General features: G+C 48.3%; 1 protein-coding gene across 1 annotated transcript in view; it reads right to left on the reverse strand.

Moving 5' to 3' along the window:
• The window catches only part of PLCB3 (phospholipase C beta 3), an 80,283-nt gene that overhangs the window by 35,383 nt on the left and 28,022 nt on the right, over window positions 1-16,878 (reverse strand). Inside the window, 2 exon segments of the mRNA XM_030217704.1 lie at window positions 1,608-1,748; window positions 11,090-11,158. Of these exon segments, the coding sequence (XP_030073564.1) occupies window positions 1,608-1,748; window positions 11,090-11,158 (210 nt within the window).

Raw genomic sequence — 16,878 nt, forward strand, 5'->3', positions numbered from 1 at the left:
CTGTTATAAAAAAAAAAATACAAAAATAGAATAATTCTGAAAAAAAAAAATTTTTTTTTTTAAAGCCAGCATGTGAGGGGGGGGGGGGGGGAATTCAACAGTGACAGCACAAGAGTAAAAGCATGACACACAGCACAGACTAAATGCCATGAGGAAGGGGGAGTGGGGAAAAGAGCCATGACACATATTTCCTATTTATGTATTCAACCACCTTCAAGAAGAAATTCACTCAAGGTGGTGTACAACAGATGTAGCTGGACATAGGAAGCTTACATTATAATCACATAGAAGAAAAGGATAAGGCCCTGATGAACCAGGCAAGTTTTATTGGAATGGAGCCGACTGTGTCTGCATCAGGGGTCAGTTAGCAGCCAATTCTGTATACAAACTAAGGGTCAAAACAGGTGCTAATCAACTGTAACTGATTTTATAACAAGCAAGCTGTATCGCCCCAGTTCTTGTAAACACACCAACTGGAGGATTTCAAAAGAAATTTCAGACCTACTACTACTACTACTATTTAGCATTTCTATAGCGCTACAAGGCGTACGCAGCGCTGCACAAACATAGAAGAAAGACAGTCCCTGCTCAAAGAGCTTACAATCTAATAGACCTCGCTAAATACTGCAACCTGAATGATTTTTAAAGTCTCAAAGTTTGAGAGGGCACACCATTGTTATTGAAACTGCACTGGTTACTGGCAGAACCATGTATTATTAACTATGCTCTTTAGTTTTCTTGATTTTCTATGGCTATGCCTCTAGCTATATGTTTCCACTTATTGATTTATCAGACAGAAATTCAAGCCCAGAATCTAGGGAATTTTTAATCTTGCACGTTCCAAACCCTACGAAGACCGTTTACAAGAAGATTTTTTCAGCAATATTCTCATATCAGGCTGTGAGTCGCTGGAATGAGTTACCACGTACAATAAGATATCAGACAAATTATAGCAAATTTCGGAAATTATTGAAGACTCAGTCATTTAGGAAGTATGTGGTTACTAAATTTTATTTGGTTTTGATACTTAAGTTTGTAATGATCCTGGGAATGCCTAATGATCCTGGGAATGCCCAGTCTCTTATTCTGTTAGCCACACTGAACTCGAGGCAAATATGGGATATAAATGTCACAACATAATGTAATGCACTGAATTGACTGTTAATGACCCCTGATGCAGGTGCTGTACTGAAAACACAATTCATGTCAGCTCCATTCCAATAAAACTTGCTTGCCCGGTTCACTAATTTTGTCCCTGACCCTATCCTTTACTTCTTCTCTCAAGCAGCTTACATTATATTAACAGTATACCTATAATAAAATGACAAAATGCAATTAAAAGTTTATAGAATCCATACTACCACCATTTAACATGGCCCACTTTCCACGGAGAGAATAAAACCAGGTCCCCACGGACAAAAGACAGTCAAAAGCAAGAGTATCATGCAAAGAGACAGTCTGGCAACAAGCTTTCAGGATTCTCTTCCCCCCAAATGCATCATGTGTCACACACTGCTGCGCTCCTCGTTCTGGTCGGCTTCTGCTGCTGTAATTTGGCACAGCATCAGAAAACACACAACATATTACATCTGGAGCTCCCAGCTCACCTTGGCTGTGTCTTCCTGTACAGCCATAAAATTCAGGAAGTTGATGTTTACCAAATCTGCCCCATACACAACCGTCACCAGTTTGTCCTCTGGCCGGGTCTCTGAACTGCCAAACCCCAGCACTTCCCGGATCTTCGGGTCCTGCAGAGAGAAGGGAATACATTTTAGATTCTAAGTGGGAGTCACAGGTCAAGGCAGGGGTATTAAGCAAATATATACCCAGAAACCCTCCAAATACTGCAATATGACCTTTCTCCTCACCTTCTCCAGTGCTCCTTCCTTAGTACCCCTTCTTTTTGTCAACGGATTCAGTATGTAACCTTGTGACAAGTCACTCTCTCTGTGCCTCACAGTCCTAATCCTTGGCTCTGTGGTCAACAGCATATGTGAAACTTCAAAACAAGTCACTTTCCTTCCCTGTACTTTGGTTCTGACCATCACCTCTGACGCTAACTACTTTTAACCTTGAATGGGCCACTGTGCTTCCCACTGCACTGGGTGATAAGTCCTGTTTCCTTCTGGCCCTCACCTGCAGCCAAAAAACTGAGTCTTCTACCCTGCACCGGGCTACATGCTCTTTTCTGAAAGACACGTCTGTTGACAGTTAAGAGGATCTATAAACCCAAATCTCTGTCCTAGATCTAGCATGGAGAAAGGTGCTGTTTCACCAGTGGCCAGCAGATGGTACTGTTGTGTCAGCAGCACCAGTCACCACCCTCCCAGCTTCTTCCTCCTCCCCTTATTCCCCCCAGAGCTTCCCTCCTTCCTGTACTCTTCTGGCTGCTATCACACACACATTCATTCACAAGCAGCTAGAAAATCTCTCCCTTCCCACCAATAAAAGAATATTTGTCTTTTGACAAAGCTCAGACAATCCACTCAATATGATCCCAGATACATCTGATACCAATTGGTAAGAAACACTTACAGCTTTTGTTCTTATTTACTGATATTTTTCACCCTGTACAAGTTATTGGTTTAAGTCATAATTTTATAAGTTTCAACCATTTTTCACAATTATTTTGTTATCAATATTTGCACAGCAATGTTGTTCTATTTAATGTTTATGGCCACCTAAATTTCCGGAACATGCTAAAAACCACCCTGTTCAAAAAGGCATACCATCCTGATCCAACTTAAAAAAGACTGACCTCGGCTACACAAGAAAACCAAAGCACGTATGATCACAATACTACCCTTCCACATTACGACTTTCTGTGGCTTTGCGATATATACTTCATTTTACCATAACAGCACAATGTATTTGTTCAAACCGGAAACAGTACATACCATTCCGGTACTATGTAAGCCACATTGAGCCTGTAAATAGGTGGGAAAATGTGGGATACAAATGTAACAAATAAATAAATAAATAAAATATATGGCAGAGGTTCCCAAACTTTTTCAGTTCACGGCACCTAGAGAATGGCACGGGGACAAAGTATGTCCCCGTGGGTTCGGTCTCCATCCCCACACTATCCCCTCAGGCCCTGTCTCCGTCCCCGCCCCGTCCCCTTGGGTTCTGTCCTAATCTACAGAAGCCTTGAACACTTATGAATTTATATTTAAATCTTTTTATTAAAGTATAAAAAGGAGTATGTTGTGCACCTGTTGTGCATAAATTACAAATAGAAAACAATAACAATGAGCAGCTATAGTAACCCTCCTTCCCACCACTACCCTCTACCCTTCCAACTAGAAAATGACACAGGACAAAGTTTGTCCCTGACCCTGTGGGCTCTGTCCACCATCCTCGCCCTGTCCCCGTGGAATCTGTCCCCGTCCCCATCCCTGCGGTTCCCCGTGTCATTCTCTAACGGAACCCTTCATGTCTGAACAACTTTTTGTGGTACCCCCAACTTCTGCCCCCCCCCCCGCCCCCGTCACACAGGTCTCCATCTTTTTATCCACACAAATATATCAGTGCTAGGGTGTCCCAATAACCAGCCCCTCCAAATAACACACTGATTATGATTTATAACAAATTACTATTCTACCTATGAAAAGTTATTCCATTATTATACTTCCTCTTTGTACATCTGTATGCTGCACAAGCCAGCATGTTTAAAAAATATAAGTGAGATTAAATAAAAAATGCTACCAACAATAAAGAATGACAACTCGAATGCAGCAGCTCATAGGTTTGCTTGCTTTTTTTTTTTTAATGGGAATGGAAACAGAGAGTACTGACATATTGGCTTCAATTTTTTTTTACTTCATCCCGTCTCCTGTTTTCATCCAACCTCCTTCGCAGTCGCCGAGTCCCGAACACCATCTACTCCCTGTCTCCACTGGCTGCGACAAAAAAAAAAAAAGTGGGGGGCCGCAGCAGCCTTCAGGCATGTGCTGTCGGCTCTGATGGTCCTCTGCCCCCGTTGACGTCAACTTCCAGTTCTGGGGATAGAGGACCAGCAGAACTAACAGCACATGCTTGAAGACTACTGCAGTCCTGTACTTGCTTTTTTTTTTTTTTTTTTCTGCTGCTGCTGTGTACAGTAGTGGTTCGGGAGGGACGTTGGGATTTGCCACGGCACCCGAGAGAGGTCAGCGCACAGTTTGGGAAACGCTGATTTATGGCATTAGAGCGAATGATACATACCTGTAGCAGGTGTTCTCCGAGGACAGCTGGCTGATTGTTCGCACGACTGGGTTGACGTCCAACCGGAACAAAACTTCACGGGTGGTCCCGCATGCACGGCACGCCCACCGCGCATGCGTGGCCGTCTTCCCGCCTGTGCGCGACCGTTCCCGCTCAGTTGAATGACAAGCAAAGGAATGAGTAAAACACAACTCCAAAGGGGAGGAGGGAGGGTAGGTGAGAACAATCAGCCTGCTGTCCTCGGAGAACACCTGCTACAGGTATGTATCATTCGCTTTCTCCGAGGACAAGCAGGCTGCTTGTTCTCACGACTGGGGTATCCCTAGCTCTCAGGCTCACTCAAAACAAGAACCCAGGTCAATTGAACCTCGCAACGGCGAGGGCATAACAGAAATTGACCTACGAAGAACAACTAACTGAGAGTGCAGCCTGAACAGAATAAATCGGGTCCTGGAGGGTGGAGTTGGATTCAAACCCCAAACAGATTCTGCAGCACCGACTGCCCAAACCGACTGTCACGTCAGGTATCCTGCTGGAGGCAGTAATGTGATGTGAACGTGTGGACCGAAGACCACGTCGCAGCCTTGCAAATCTCTTCAATAGTGATTGACTTCAAGTGGGCCACTGACACTGCCATGGCTCTAACACTATGAGCCGTGACATGACCCTCAAGAGTCAGCCCAGCCTGGGCGTAAGTGAAGGAAATGCAATCTGCTAGCCAATTGGAGATGGTGCGTTTCCCCGACAGCGACCCCCTTCCTATTGGGGTCGAAAGAAATAAACAATTGGGCGGACTGTCTGTGGGGCTGTGTCCGCTCCAGATAGAAGGCCAACGCTCGCTTGCAGTCCAATGTGTGCAACTGACGTTCAGCAGGGCGGGTATGCGGTCTGGGAAAGAATGTTGGCAAGACAACTGACTGATTAAGATGGAACTCCGACACCACCTTTGGCAGGAACTTAGGGTGAGTGCGGAGTACTACTCTGTTATGATGAATATTGGTATAAGGAGCATGAGCTACCAGGGCCTGCAGCTCACTGACTCTACGAGCTGAAGTAACTGCCACCAAGAAAATGACCTTCGAGGTCAACTACTTCAGATGGCAAGAATTCATTGGCTCAAAAGGAGGCTTCATCAGCTGAGTGAGGATGACGTTGAGATCCCATGACACTGCAGGAGGCTTGACAGGGGGCCTTGACAAAAGCAAGCCTCTCATGAATCGAACGACTAAAGGCTCTCCAGAGATGGCTTTACCCTCTACACGATAATGGTAAGCACTAATCGCACTAAGGTGATTCCTTACTGAGTTGGTCTTGAGACCAGACTCTGATAAGTGCAGAAGGTATTCAAGCAGGTTCTGTGCAGGACAAGAACGAGGTTCTATGGCCTTGCTCTCACACCAAACGACAAACTTCCTCCACTTGAAAAAGTAACTCTTTTTAGTGGAATCCTTTCTAGAGGCAAGCAAGACACGGGAGACACCCTCAGACAAACCCAACGAAGCGAAGTCTACGCCCTCAACATCCAGGCCGTGAGAGCCAGACTGAAGGTTGGGGTGCAGAAGCGCTCCGTTGTTCTGCGAAATGAGAGTTGGAAAACACTCCAATCTCCATGGTTCTTCGGAGGACAACTCCAGAAGTAGAGGGAACCAGATCTGACGGGGCCAAAAAGGCGCTATCAGAATCATGGTGCCGTGGTCTTGCTTGAGCTTCAGCAAGGTCTTCCCCACCAAAGGTATGGGAGGATAAGCATACTGGAGGCCATTCTCCCAATGGAGGAGAAAGGCATCCGACGCCAGTCTGCCGTGCGCCTGTAGTCTGGAACAGAACAGAGGCAGCTTGTGGTTGGTCTGAGAGGCGAAAAGGTGCCCCACTCTCGGAAGATCTTGCGTACCACTCTGGAATGGAGCGACCACTCGTGCGGTTGCATGACTCTGCTCAGCTTGTCGGCCAGACTGTTTACGCCTGCCAGGTATGTGGCTTGGAGAAGCATGCCAAACTGGCAAGCCCAACGCCATATCCTGACGGCTTCCTAACACATGGGGCGAGATCCGGTGCCCCCCTGCTTGTTGATGTAATACATTGCAACCTGATTGTCAGTCCGAATTTGGATGATTTGGTAGGACAGCCGATCCCTGAAGGCCTTTAGTGCGTTCCGGACCGCTCGGAGCTCCAGGAGGTTGATCTGAAGATCTTGTTCCTGGAGGGACCACACTCCCTGGGTGTGGAGCCCATCGACATGAGCTCCCCACCCCAGGCGAGATGCATCCATCGTCAGCACCTTCGTGGGCTGCGGAATTTGGAATGGATGTCCCAGGGTCAAATTGGTCCGAATCGTCCACCAGTGCAGCGAATTGCGGCAACTGACGGACAGGCGGATGGCATCTTCTAGATTCCTGGTGGCTTGGCACCACTGAGAAGTTAGGGTCCATTGAGCAGATCTCATGTAAAGACGAGCCATGGGAGTCACATGAACCGTAGAGGCCATATGGCCCAGGAGTCTCAACATCTGCTGAGCTGTGACCTGCTGAGACGCTCTGGTCTGGGAAGCAAGGGACAGGAGATTCTGCGCCCTCGATTCGGGAAGAAAGGCCTGAGCCGTCTGAGAATTCAGAAGAGCTCCTATGAATTCCAGAGATTGGACTGGCTGGAGATGGGACTTTGGGTAATTTATGACAAACCCCAGCAGCTCCAGAAGGTGAATAGTGCACTGCATGGACCGAAGAGCTCCTGCCTCTGAGGTGCTCTTGACCAGCCAATCGTCGAGATACGGGAACACGTGCACCCCCAGCTTGCGTAGATACGCCGCAACCACCACGAGACACTTCGTGAACACCCGTGGAGCAGAGGCGAGCCCAAAGGGCAGCACACAATTCTGAAAGTGCCGTGTCCCCAGACGGAATCGGAGATACTGTCTGTGAGCTGGCAGTATCGGGATGTGAGTGTAAGTGTCCTTTAAATCCAGGGAACATAGCCAATCGTCTTTCTGAATCATGGGTAGAAGGGTGCCCAAGGAAAGCATCCTGAACTTTTCTCGGAGCAGATATTTGTTCAGGCCTCTCAGGTCTAGGATGGGGCGCATCCCCCCTGTTTTCTTTTCCACAAGGAAATACCTGGAATAGAATCCCTGCCCTTCCTGCCCGGGTGGCACGGGCTCGACCGCATTGGCGCTGAGAAGGGCGGAGAGTTCCTCTGCAAGTACCTGCTTGCAGAGCTGAAGGATTGGGCTCCCGGTGGGCAATTTGGCGGAGTGGAGACCAAATTCAGGGTGTATCCGCACCACACTATTTGGAGAACCCACTGGTCGGAGGTTATAAGAGGCCACCTTTGGTGAAAAACTTTCAACCTCCCCCTGACTGGCAGGTCGTCCGGTACAGATACTTTGATGGCGGCTATGTTCCCATGGATCCAGTCAAAAGCCCGTCCCCTGCTTTTGCTGTGGAGGCGCAGGGGGCTGCTTAGGCGCACGCTGTTGATGGGAACGAGCGCGCTGGGATTGTCCCTGTGCCTGAGGAGGCCTTTGGGCCAGCTGGGTGTACCTATACTTGCTGTAGGCGTAGGTTGCAGCCTGCCGGGCCCGGGAAAAACATCCACCTGCAGAGGTGGATGCTGAAGGCGCCCGGTGGGAGAGCTTGTCGAGAGTGGTTTCCCGCTGGTGTAGTTGGTCCACCAACTGCTCGACCCCCGGAAAGGGACATCCGCCAGCCGCTGCTGGGTGCGGTCGTCCAGGTCAGAGGCACGCAGCCATGAGAGTCTGCGCATCACTATACCTTGGGCCGCAGCTCGAGATGCCACATCACAGGTGTCATAGATACCCCTGGACAGGAACTTTCTGCACGCCTTCAGCTGCCTGACCACCTCCTGAAAAGGCCTGGACTGCTCCGGAGGGAGCTTGTCGACCAGGTCCGCCAGTTGCCTCACATTGTTCTGCATGTGGATGCTCGTGTAGAGCTGATTTGATTGGATGCGGGTCTCGAGCATGGAAGATTGGTAGGCCTTCCTCCCAAACGAGTCCAGAGTGCGAGACTCCCGCCCAGGGGGCGCCGAGGTGGTATCCCTCGAATTCCGTGCCCTCTTGAGAGCAGAGTCCACGACCGCCGAGTCATGAGGCAATTGAGGCCGCATCAACTCTGGGTCTGAGTGGATCCTGTATTGGGACTCCGCTTTCTTGGGGATGGTGGGATTAGATAGTGGCTTCAACCAGTTCCGAAGCAGTGTCTCCTTAAGGACATTGTGCAACGGCACCGTGGAAGTCTCTCTAGGTGGTGATGGATAGTCGAGGACTTCGAGCATCTCCGCCCTAGGCTCATCCACAGTAACCACGGGGAAAGGAATGCAGATGGACATATCCCTGACAAAAGAGGCAAAGGAGAGGTTCTCAGGAGGCGAGAGCTTCTTCTCCGGTGAAGGAGTGGGGTCGGAGGGAAGGCCCACAGACTCCTCTGAGGAGAAATATCTGGGTTCCTCCTCCTCCCCCCATGAGGCCTCCTCCTCGGTGTCGGACATGAGCTCTCTCAGCTCAGACCTCAACCGGGCCCGTCTCGAGTGCGAGGAACCACGTCCTTGATGATGGTGTCAAGCAGTAGACTCCCGCGCCGGCGGGGACGAAGCTCCCTCCATCGACGTCGACTCCACCTGTGTGGCGGTCGACACTGGTGCCGTAAGCGGCGTCGGAGGCCTCAGCATCGGGCCAGAGCCCACGGGCGCATCAAATCAACGGCGCCGGGGGCGCAAGCACCCCCGGTGCCGGCAGAGCCTGGCGCATCAGCCCTTCCAGGATCCCGGGAAGGATGGCTCGGAGGCACTCGTCAAGGCCCGCTGTCGGGAAAGGCAGAGGGGCCGGTGTGGGTGTCGGTGCCGGAAGCTGCTCGGGTCCAGGAGACAGTACCGAGGTACCTGCGGACTGACGCAGCGACACCTCTTCGACCGAGGGGGAATGCTCCTCTCGGCACTGCCACTTCCTGGGCGTCGAGTCGTCCCTCAAAGTACCGGAGCTGGCAGTCCCGTGCGCCGTGGGCGACCGATGACGGTGCTTCTTGGCTTTCTTTCGATGCCCGTCATCGGCGCTCGGTGGAAGAGACGAGGAAGAGGTGGAGCCCCCCCCGGCCTCGAGGTATCGGATCCGACAGGGTTCAGTCCCGATGGCCCTGAGCAGAGGTAGTGGCCGGGGCAGACTGCCCGCGTGGCCGCTCACCCCCGCCGTCACCGGCAGGCTGGCGGGCCAAAGGTACCTGTACTCCTGGGGTCGGTGCCAGAGTCGGCGCCGACTTCGTCGACATCGATGCCGTAGAGGTCGACGTCGAAGGGCTGGCGCAAGTTCCAAAAAGATGGTCCCGCAGAACTTGCCTCGCCACCTGTGTCTGCTTCCTTAAGCCGAGACACAAGGTGCACATCTTGGAATTATGCTCCGGGCCGAGGCACTGGAGACACCAAGCGTAAGTATTGGTCTGCAAGATCTGCCTGCCGCACCGACCACACTTTTTGAATCCGCTCGGGACCTTCGAGGACATCGACGGAAAAATCGCGTCGGCGAAGTCAAAATCGTCGATGGTGGCGGTGAAAAGCACACCCGAAAAAGAAGAAACGGCCACAAGGCCGCGACGACGCGCCCTCGCGGCTAAAAACGACGAGGAAACTCTACTTTTTTTTGTTGTTGTTGTTGGAAAATAACACGCGAACGCGTACTCGAAAAGAGAAAAACCGCGGCTAGGCCGCAATCCGGTTTCCGGGGCTAAGAGAGAGACGGGAACACATCTCTCTCCAGCGCGGAATAGAAAAAAAACTGAGCGGGAACGGTCGCGCACAGGCGGGAAGATGGCCGCGCATGCGCGGTGGGCGTGCCCTGCGTGCGGGACCGCCCGCCGTTTTCTTCCGGTTGCTGGGGGCTGCCGTGGACGTCAACCCAGTCGTGAGAACAAGCAGCCTGCTTGTCCTCGGAGAACACTTTTTAATGTATGTTTTTATTATTCATTCTTATTTGTAATTATGGTTTTTTATTCAATATTTTACATCCATGTTTGTTTACTTAGACCCCTGATGCGGTGTTCCTTGCAGAAACACGGACCGTGTTGTGTCTGACTAATAAAGCACAGCTGAGACACCCCTCACTTGAAGGTTCCTTGTGCTTTTTTGCTCTTCACTTTGCCTTTATGCTTTTAGATTCTGTATAATTATGGTACAGCCAAGGTCTGTAATGGCCTGAGCTCTATGACTGGGCCCTCCACCATTCCAGTGGAGGGGTCTCTGGCTGTACCATAATTATACAGGGTACAACCAAAGTGGTTTCCATGCAGGCACTTTTTTTTTCTGCCCTTAGTGGACTCACAATCTAGGTTTTGTACCTGGTGCAAAGGAGGGTTAAGTGACTTGCCCAGGGTCACAAGGAGCTACAGTGGGAATCAGTTTCCTCTGGTTCATTCTCATTGTTTCCCCTTGTTTATGGGCTAATTAAGTGAATTCTTTGCAGTAATTTTTTTTCTTTTGTTTGCATTCTTTGTTAGTAAGTACAATAGATCACCGTTTTTCTTTTCAAAAGTTTTGAATTGGTGCAATGTTTTAAGAAATCAATAAAAACAAATTTGCTTGCCATCAGGTTTTCGCATGGTGCAGTATTATGCTCATGGTAGAAGACATCTGCACACAACTCCACTGTGAACCTTTCTGCATTGGCCTGAGATTCAAACATATACAATCTAAGGGGTCAGTGGAAGACTAGAAGCTGCTATGCGCACCTTCCTGGGTCCCCATGCTGTCTCTTCTGATCCCCATACTCCCCAGCCACACAGGAGAAGATAGCAGAGAAACTGCTATTCCAACATGGTAAAGTTAATGCTGACTCCAGCGGCCAGCTCCAACCTCTATCCTCACTGCTAGATGTCTCTCTTACCTTGGGGATCCTGGCATAGCGCCCTGTCCGCGTGTCCCGAATGGAGCTAATGTCCACCACATCCACCTCCTGCGGGGAGAAAAGACAGGAAACAGAGTGAGGAAAGGCGCAGAGCACGGTCCCAATACAGAGAGGAGGCAGGAATTATTACAGAGCACCAAGAGCAACCTCAACATTGTACAATGGCCACAACACAGGGAGGGGGAGAGGGTGGGGGTCAGTGGTGTAGCCATGAGTGGGCCAAGGACCACCCAGATTTGTGGCACTCTTGCTATGGCTGGCAGTGATCCTCAAACCCCTCCAGCTGAAGACTTTCTCCTCCTAAGGCAGTCGGTTCGCTTCCAAACGGCAGCTGGCAACACTTGCCTCGAGCTGACACCAACAGCAGCCCCTCTGCACATGCTTAGTTTTCACGCATGCACAGACTGCTGACTTTGGCATCAGCCAGCTCGAGAAAAAAGCTCCTGGCTGCTGTTTGGAAGAATGCTGACTGCCTGCGCAGGAGGAAATCTTCAGCTGGCGGGGTTTGCAGATACCTTCCTGCTCAGGTATTTAATATTTTGGGTTTACAGATGGAGGAAGAGACAAAGAGCAGAGAGCGGAGCAAAGCAGAGCAGAGGGGGACCAGGTATTGGGGGGGGGGGTGAATTCTGTGCTCACCCACCTTGGACTCAGGCCCACCCAAAATTGGCTGTCTGGCTACGCCCCTGGTGGGAGTGATTAGAGCGCAACAGGAGGCATTGTACAAGTGAAAGTGAGGCAGGAAACAGAAACAGGACAAGTCAAGCAGGTAATGGCTTCCTGTCCCACAGAGCTTATAATGCGAGTTATTAGTCTCTCTTTATACTCAGAGATAAGCACTAATGGCTGTGAATCACCAGGCCTCAGAGCCTGGCAGGCAGCAGCCACAGGGACAACCCTAATGAGTTTGTGTTACACAGAGCTGTTTCACCAGCAGTAGCCACAGGGACACACTGAAGGAATGAATTTGGATCACTGGCAGCTAAAGAACATGGCTAACTGTGTCTGTGGACATGTGCCATGTTCCTGTAACCCAAACCCAGGGGAATCCAGTTCTCTTGCAAATTATCTTTAACCTCAGCTACCTCTGAAGGTTTCATCAAGAACCACAAAGCAATAAACGGAAGAGGGCCAACCAGATCATTTGCCTATGAGAGACCAACGATAGAGGGAGGTGGAAGGAAGCTCACCTGAGTAAGGAGAAAGCAAAGTTTATATCCCATGACCAGGCCAGAAACTATACTGACCAGCAGCAGCCCCTGAAAACTGTATGTCATTTCCCTTCTGGACTTTAGAATAGTTCGGCAATGTGCGGAGAAACTGTCAAGCCACAAAAAGGTTTTTGAATGTAAAAAGGACAGCTCAGGGCTGCTCGTTGCCCTCTATAGAAATGATAAGTAGTAGTAGTATGTCTGGCCAAGAATCTTACTGATGGGCCAATGTCACTAGATTGTATCCCTAATGCATACTGGAAGTTGAAGTTTTGAAGAATGTCCCTAATCTAATCTAATCTAAAATGACACTTTTAACCCACGTATCCCCTATAAAGTTCCACAGCGGCTTACAACCTAAAATATCCTAATATAAAATTAAACAATTAAATCTGTAGCCAAAGCAGACATAAGTAAACTAATATATCATATTCAAGCATTCAAATACACTTCTTAAAAGAAATGTTTGCAAATCTATGCGAAATAGGGAATAAAACGATTGACATTTCTCAGAAACTGGCAGAGAATTCCACACTTGACCAGCTTAATATGAAAATGAGTTTTGCAAAATTCTTTGGTATCTAACTCCCTTAAGGGAAGGGCCGACCAGACCCAGTCGATGTTAACAACCAAGTAGCAAGTTGACTAAAACCAAAATGAGGAACCTGCTCTGGTACTAAACCATACCAAAACTTTAAAATAATACAACAGGATTTAAAAAGTATTCGTGCCTGGATGGGTAGCCAGTGTAACTCCCCCAACAAAGGAGACACACGCGTCCTGAATTTGTAGTTTTGAAGAAGGAATCTAAAGCAACTGTGAGACAAGCTGTGTGGGGGGGCGATGGGGGCAAGAGGAGAACTGAGCATGGCTGAAGAAGGAATAGGACAAGCAGAGGCAGAGCGGGACAACATAGGAAACAATCCAGGATTACTCACTGGGACCCGGGCCAGAGAGCCGAGTCTGGGGGACGTGCCCTCTACCAGATGTGAGGGTCAGGCAGCCATGCCTGGGAGAAGGGAAGCAGTAAAATATCCCAAACTCTCTCTCTCACCCCTATCAGATAAACACTTGTGTCTGTGGCCTTCCTTCCCTGCTCTGCTCCCAAAAGATGTTACTTCTGTGGTATTGAAACCATATCTCTGGGTGCTTAAACATACAATCCTTTTCTGCACGTGAGTTCCTGATCTTGATAATGCCAATACTTCCCCCCCCCCCCCATCGTCCCAATAACCAGAGACGACTCTGACTCTTACTACAGTATTACTAGCGCGAGATCAATGTGCAAAATCATTACATGGAGACTGACTGCCCTCTCCTTCCCTCCTGTCACAAGCTGTCTCTGCCTGGACAGATTTTATCGGAAGACAGCCCCATCCCTCCCAGCAGAGCAGGGTGAGGGAAGGACTTCCTTTGCCTCCTCTCCATACTCCCACAGCTTGCAGGTCCACAGGGAGGTCATGGGAAAGTGCTAAGACAAGCCCAGATGCCCTCCAGATGCTAGAGAGCAACACTCACTGGGACATAGGCCTAGGGCTGGAGGCACAAGGGCCCCAGAAGTAAAACTGGACCCTTTCCAGCAACGGGGCTGTACAATGATACCTTCATCCGTAACACAGAACTCTGGGGGGGGGGGGGGGGGGGGGAGGAACCCACCACAACTATAGCAAACCTGCCCTAAAGAAACAAATACATATTGATATCCAGAACCCAAACAGCTACAGCCCTCCCTATGAAAAGGAGGCAAATATACTGCAATGTACCCTAAGAACATCAATGAACCTCCTATTGGGAGGCACATATTTAAAAAGAGAACCAGCTGGACTGCTACAGATCACACTAGCTGCATACCTGACCTCGGTCACACATGCAAAACACAGACCCTTGCCAAACGCAGAATAAGTGATGGAATCAGAAACACGCAGACAAAAGCTGAACCGGAACTCCAAGAAACCAGTCTATGCCTGCCATGCAACACTAGATTAACAGAATCAGAAATGCATTTCCTCATTCATCATGCAAAATCCAAAGATCTTGGAGATGTACATTTCCCAAAGGTGACAGAAAAACAGAGAGTTTCAAGTTTATTTTCATATAATATGCTGTAACGATAGCATTTGCCATCTGGGCACTTCATAATTCACATAATCAGGATAAAATAAGGAACTACAAACTCAATACGAAAGAGAAATAAGAAGAAAATAAAATATTTAATAGTTAGTTAAGGAGGTAGAAATCTACAGTAACATAACACTAACACATACTTCAACTCAGCCAGCTTCAGAATACGCATCTTTAAAAAGAAAGTCTTTAAACCCGATTTAAACTTATCAAGATTGCATTCCAATCAAAGATTGGTAATTAGGTCCATTAATACTGAATCGTTTTGAACGAATCATGTCAAAGTGGACCTGTTTAGCTGATGGAACAAAAGAAAGAGCAGGATAAGCTCTAGAATCCTGGGGACAACAGGAGACCAAGTATGCAGGGTCCAATATTCAAAAGAAGAAGCAGCAGCAGCCGGGTTTGCCTCCTAAGTTACACTCCTAAAGTTATGCTCAATTTTCAGCCAAACTTAGCAGCCTAAGAGCTCCTTTTACAAAGCAGCATTACCGATTAGCGGGGCACGCTGGATACAAAGAAGCCCATTCAATTCCCATGGGATTCTTCGCATTAGGCACACGCTTATCGGTAAGTGAAGTTTTGTAAAAAAAAAAAAAGCCCTAAGCCTTCAGCCAAAAATTCAACTTAATTTAGGAGCTCAAATGTTATAGATTTAGGCCTGCCATTTATCTACCTAGATTTATGAGCCTAGTGGTGAAAATCAGTGCTAAGCTCTTAACTTTTTTTCCTCTGCTCTAAATCCACTCTTGTTGCCACCCATTCTTTACGCTCTTAAAACTTAGTACTTAAGGGGTGGATATTCACTAGGTGGCGTTCAGCGTTTTGATGACCACCACCAGCATTACGCCTGCAAATTCAATGCAGGGCCATGTCTGGGATCTGGCATTGAATTTCCTTGTTTCTGGAGCCAACTACACCATAGCCAGTTAAAAGTGACATATTCGCCACTTAACCGGCTATGGGGCCCTGCATGACATATGTGATGACCTTGGCCGACTATGTGCTGAATATCGGCACTTAACCAGCCAAGTGCTGATTCTACTCCAGAACGTCCTCAAAATAGCTGGCTTTGCTTTAAGGGTAACCGGTTAAGTGCCGCTGAAAATGACCAGTTAGCACCGAACATGCGATTTAACTGGTTAAATCATTTTAAATATCAACCCCTAAGTGAAATTTTGAATATAAAATTTAGGCACTCAACCTTAACAAACCTTCAAAGAGGTCAATTTAGGAGCATAACGAGCACAATACAGATCAGCACCAGAACCTGGAAACCATGCTTGCTCTTTTCTCTCTGTACTCTGAATTTTATTTGAAGGCATTACTACTATTGTGTAAACCAGTGTTTCCCAAGTCCGGTCCTGGAGTACCCCTTGCCAGTCAGGTTTTCAGGAGATCAGGAATGAATATGCATGAAAGGGATTTGCATATATTGGAGGTAGTATATGCAAATCAAGTTCATGCATATTCATTGTGGATATCCTGAAAACCTGACTGGCAAGAGGTACTCCAGGACTGGACTTGGGAAACACTGGGGTAATTATATCCCATTTTTCTTTTCCTTCCTTAACCACCGATAGTATTACTTTGGAAACATATGTAAAACTGTCAAGCCAATAAAGTTAGCAGAATCTGAATCTATCATCCCCCAGGGTCAGAGAAGGACAGTCTTTTCCTTTACCTCCAACACTCAAAAAAGGGCTAATTCTTCTCAAAATACAGCCATGAGGAGGGGGGGTGCTCTCTTATTGAGATTAGACACATTAATATCTCCTGCACTCAAGAGGAGAGTGCTACCTTCTCAGGTCAGGTCTACAAGTCCCTAGGTACAGGTGGTGTCATCCTTGTCTCAAACTAATTAACATAATAAAAGATAGCAAATATGACCAGCTGGTCCACCCAGTCTATTACTTTGGAAAGTCTCATATTTTAATCTAATACTACCTCTCCCCTTTTACCTACCCCTCTCTCCTCAAATGTTTGTTACCCAACTTCTCAACATTGTTCCTCTACCAATGCCCTTTTCTCTGCCCACTCCCACTATCTTGGGCTAGGGCCAGAGGCAGACTGATCATTAGGTGAAACAGCCAGCTAGCTACCTAGAGCAGAATGATTTTGGAGGTGGTGCCATGACCTGCTGTACCAGTCTTTCCATCTGCTAGTGCCCAGGCCATACCCACCTATAAGTCCATGACAAGGCAGGCCTGGAGGGGGGTGGCAGCAAAGGGATAATTACCCCCAGTGCCACCTGGTTTTAATGCTGTACTCATGTGCTGCCCCTGCAGCCCAACAAACTAGATACTTCTGTTCTAGCTGAGGGTGTTCTTCAGACACAGAGATTCTATTTCTCCATAGGTGGTAAGAACCAGAAGTGACCCCCAAGTAGTAAAGCAGCTGCTAGCAGCTTGGGAATCAAGACTACTGAGCCACTCA

The sequence above is a fragment of the Microcaecilia unicolor genome, chromosome 11 (genome assembly GCF_901765095.1).
Source record: "Microcaecilia unicolor chromosome 11, aMicUni1.1, whole genome shotgun sequence".
Classification (NCBI taxonomy): Eukaryota; Metazoa; Chordata; class Amphibia; order Gymnophiona; family Siphonopidae; genus Microcaecilia; species Microcaecilia unicolor.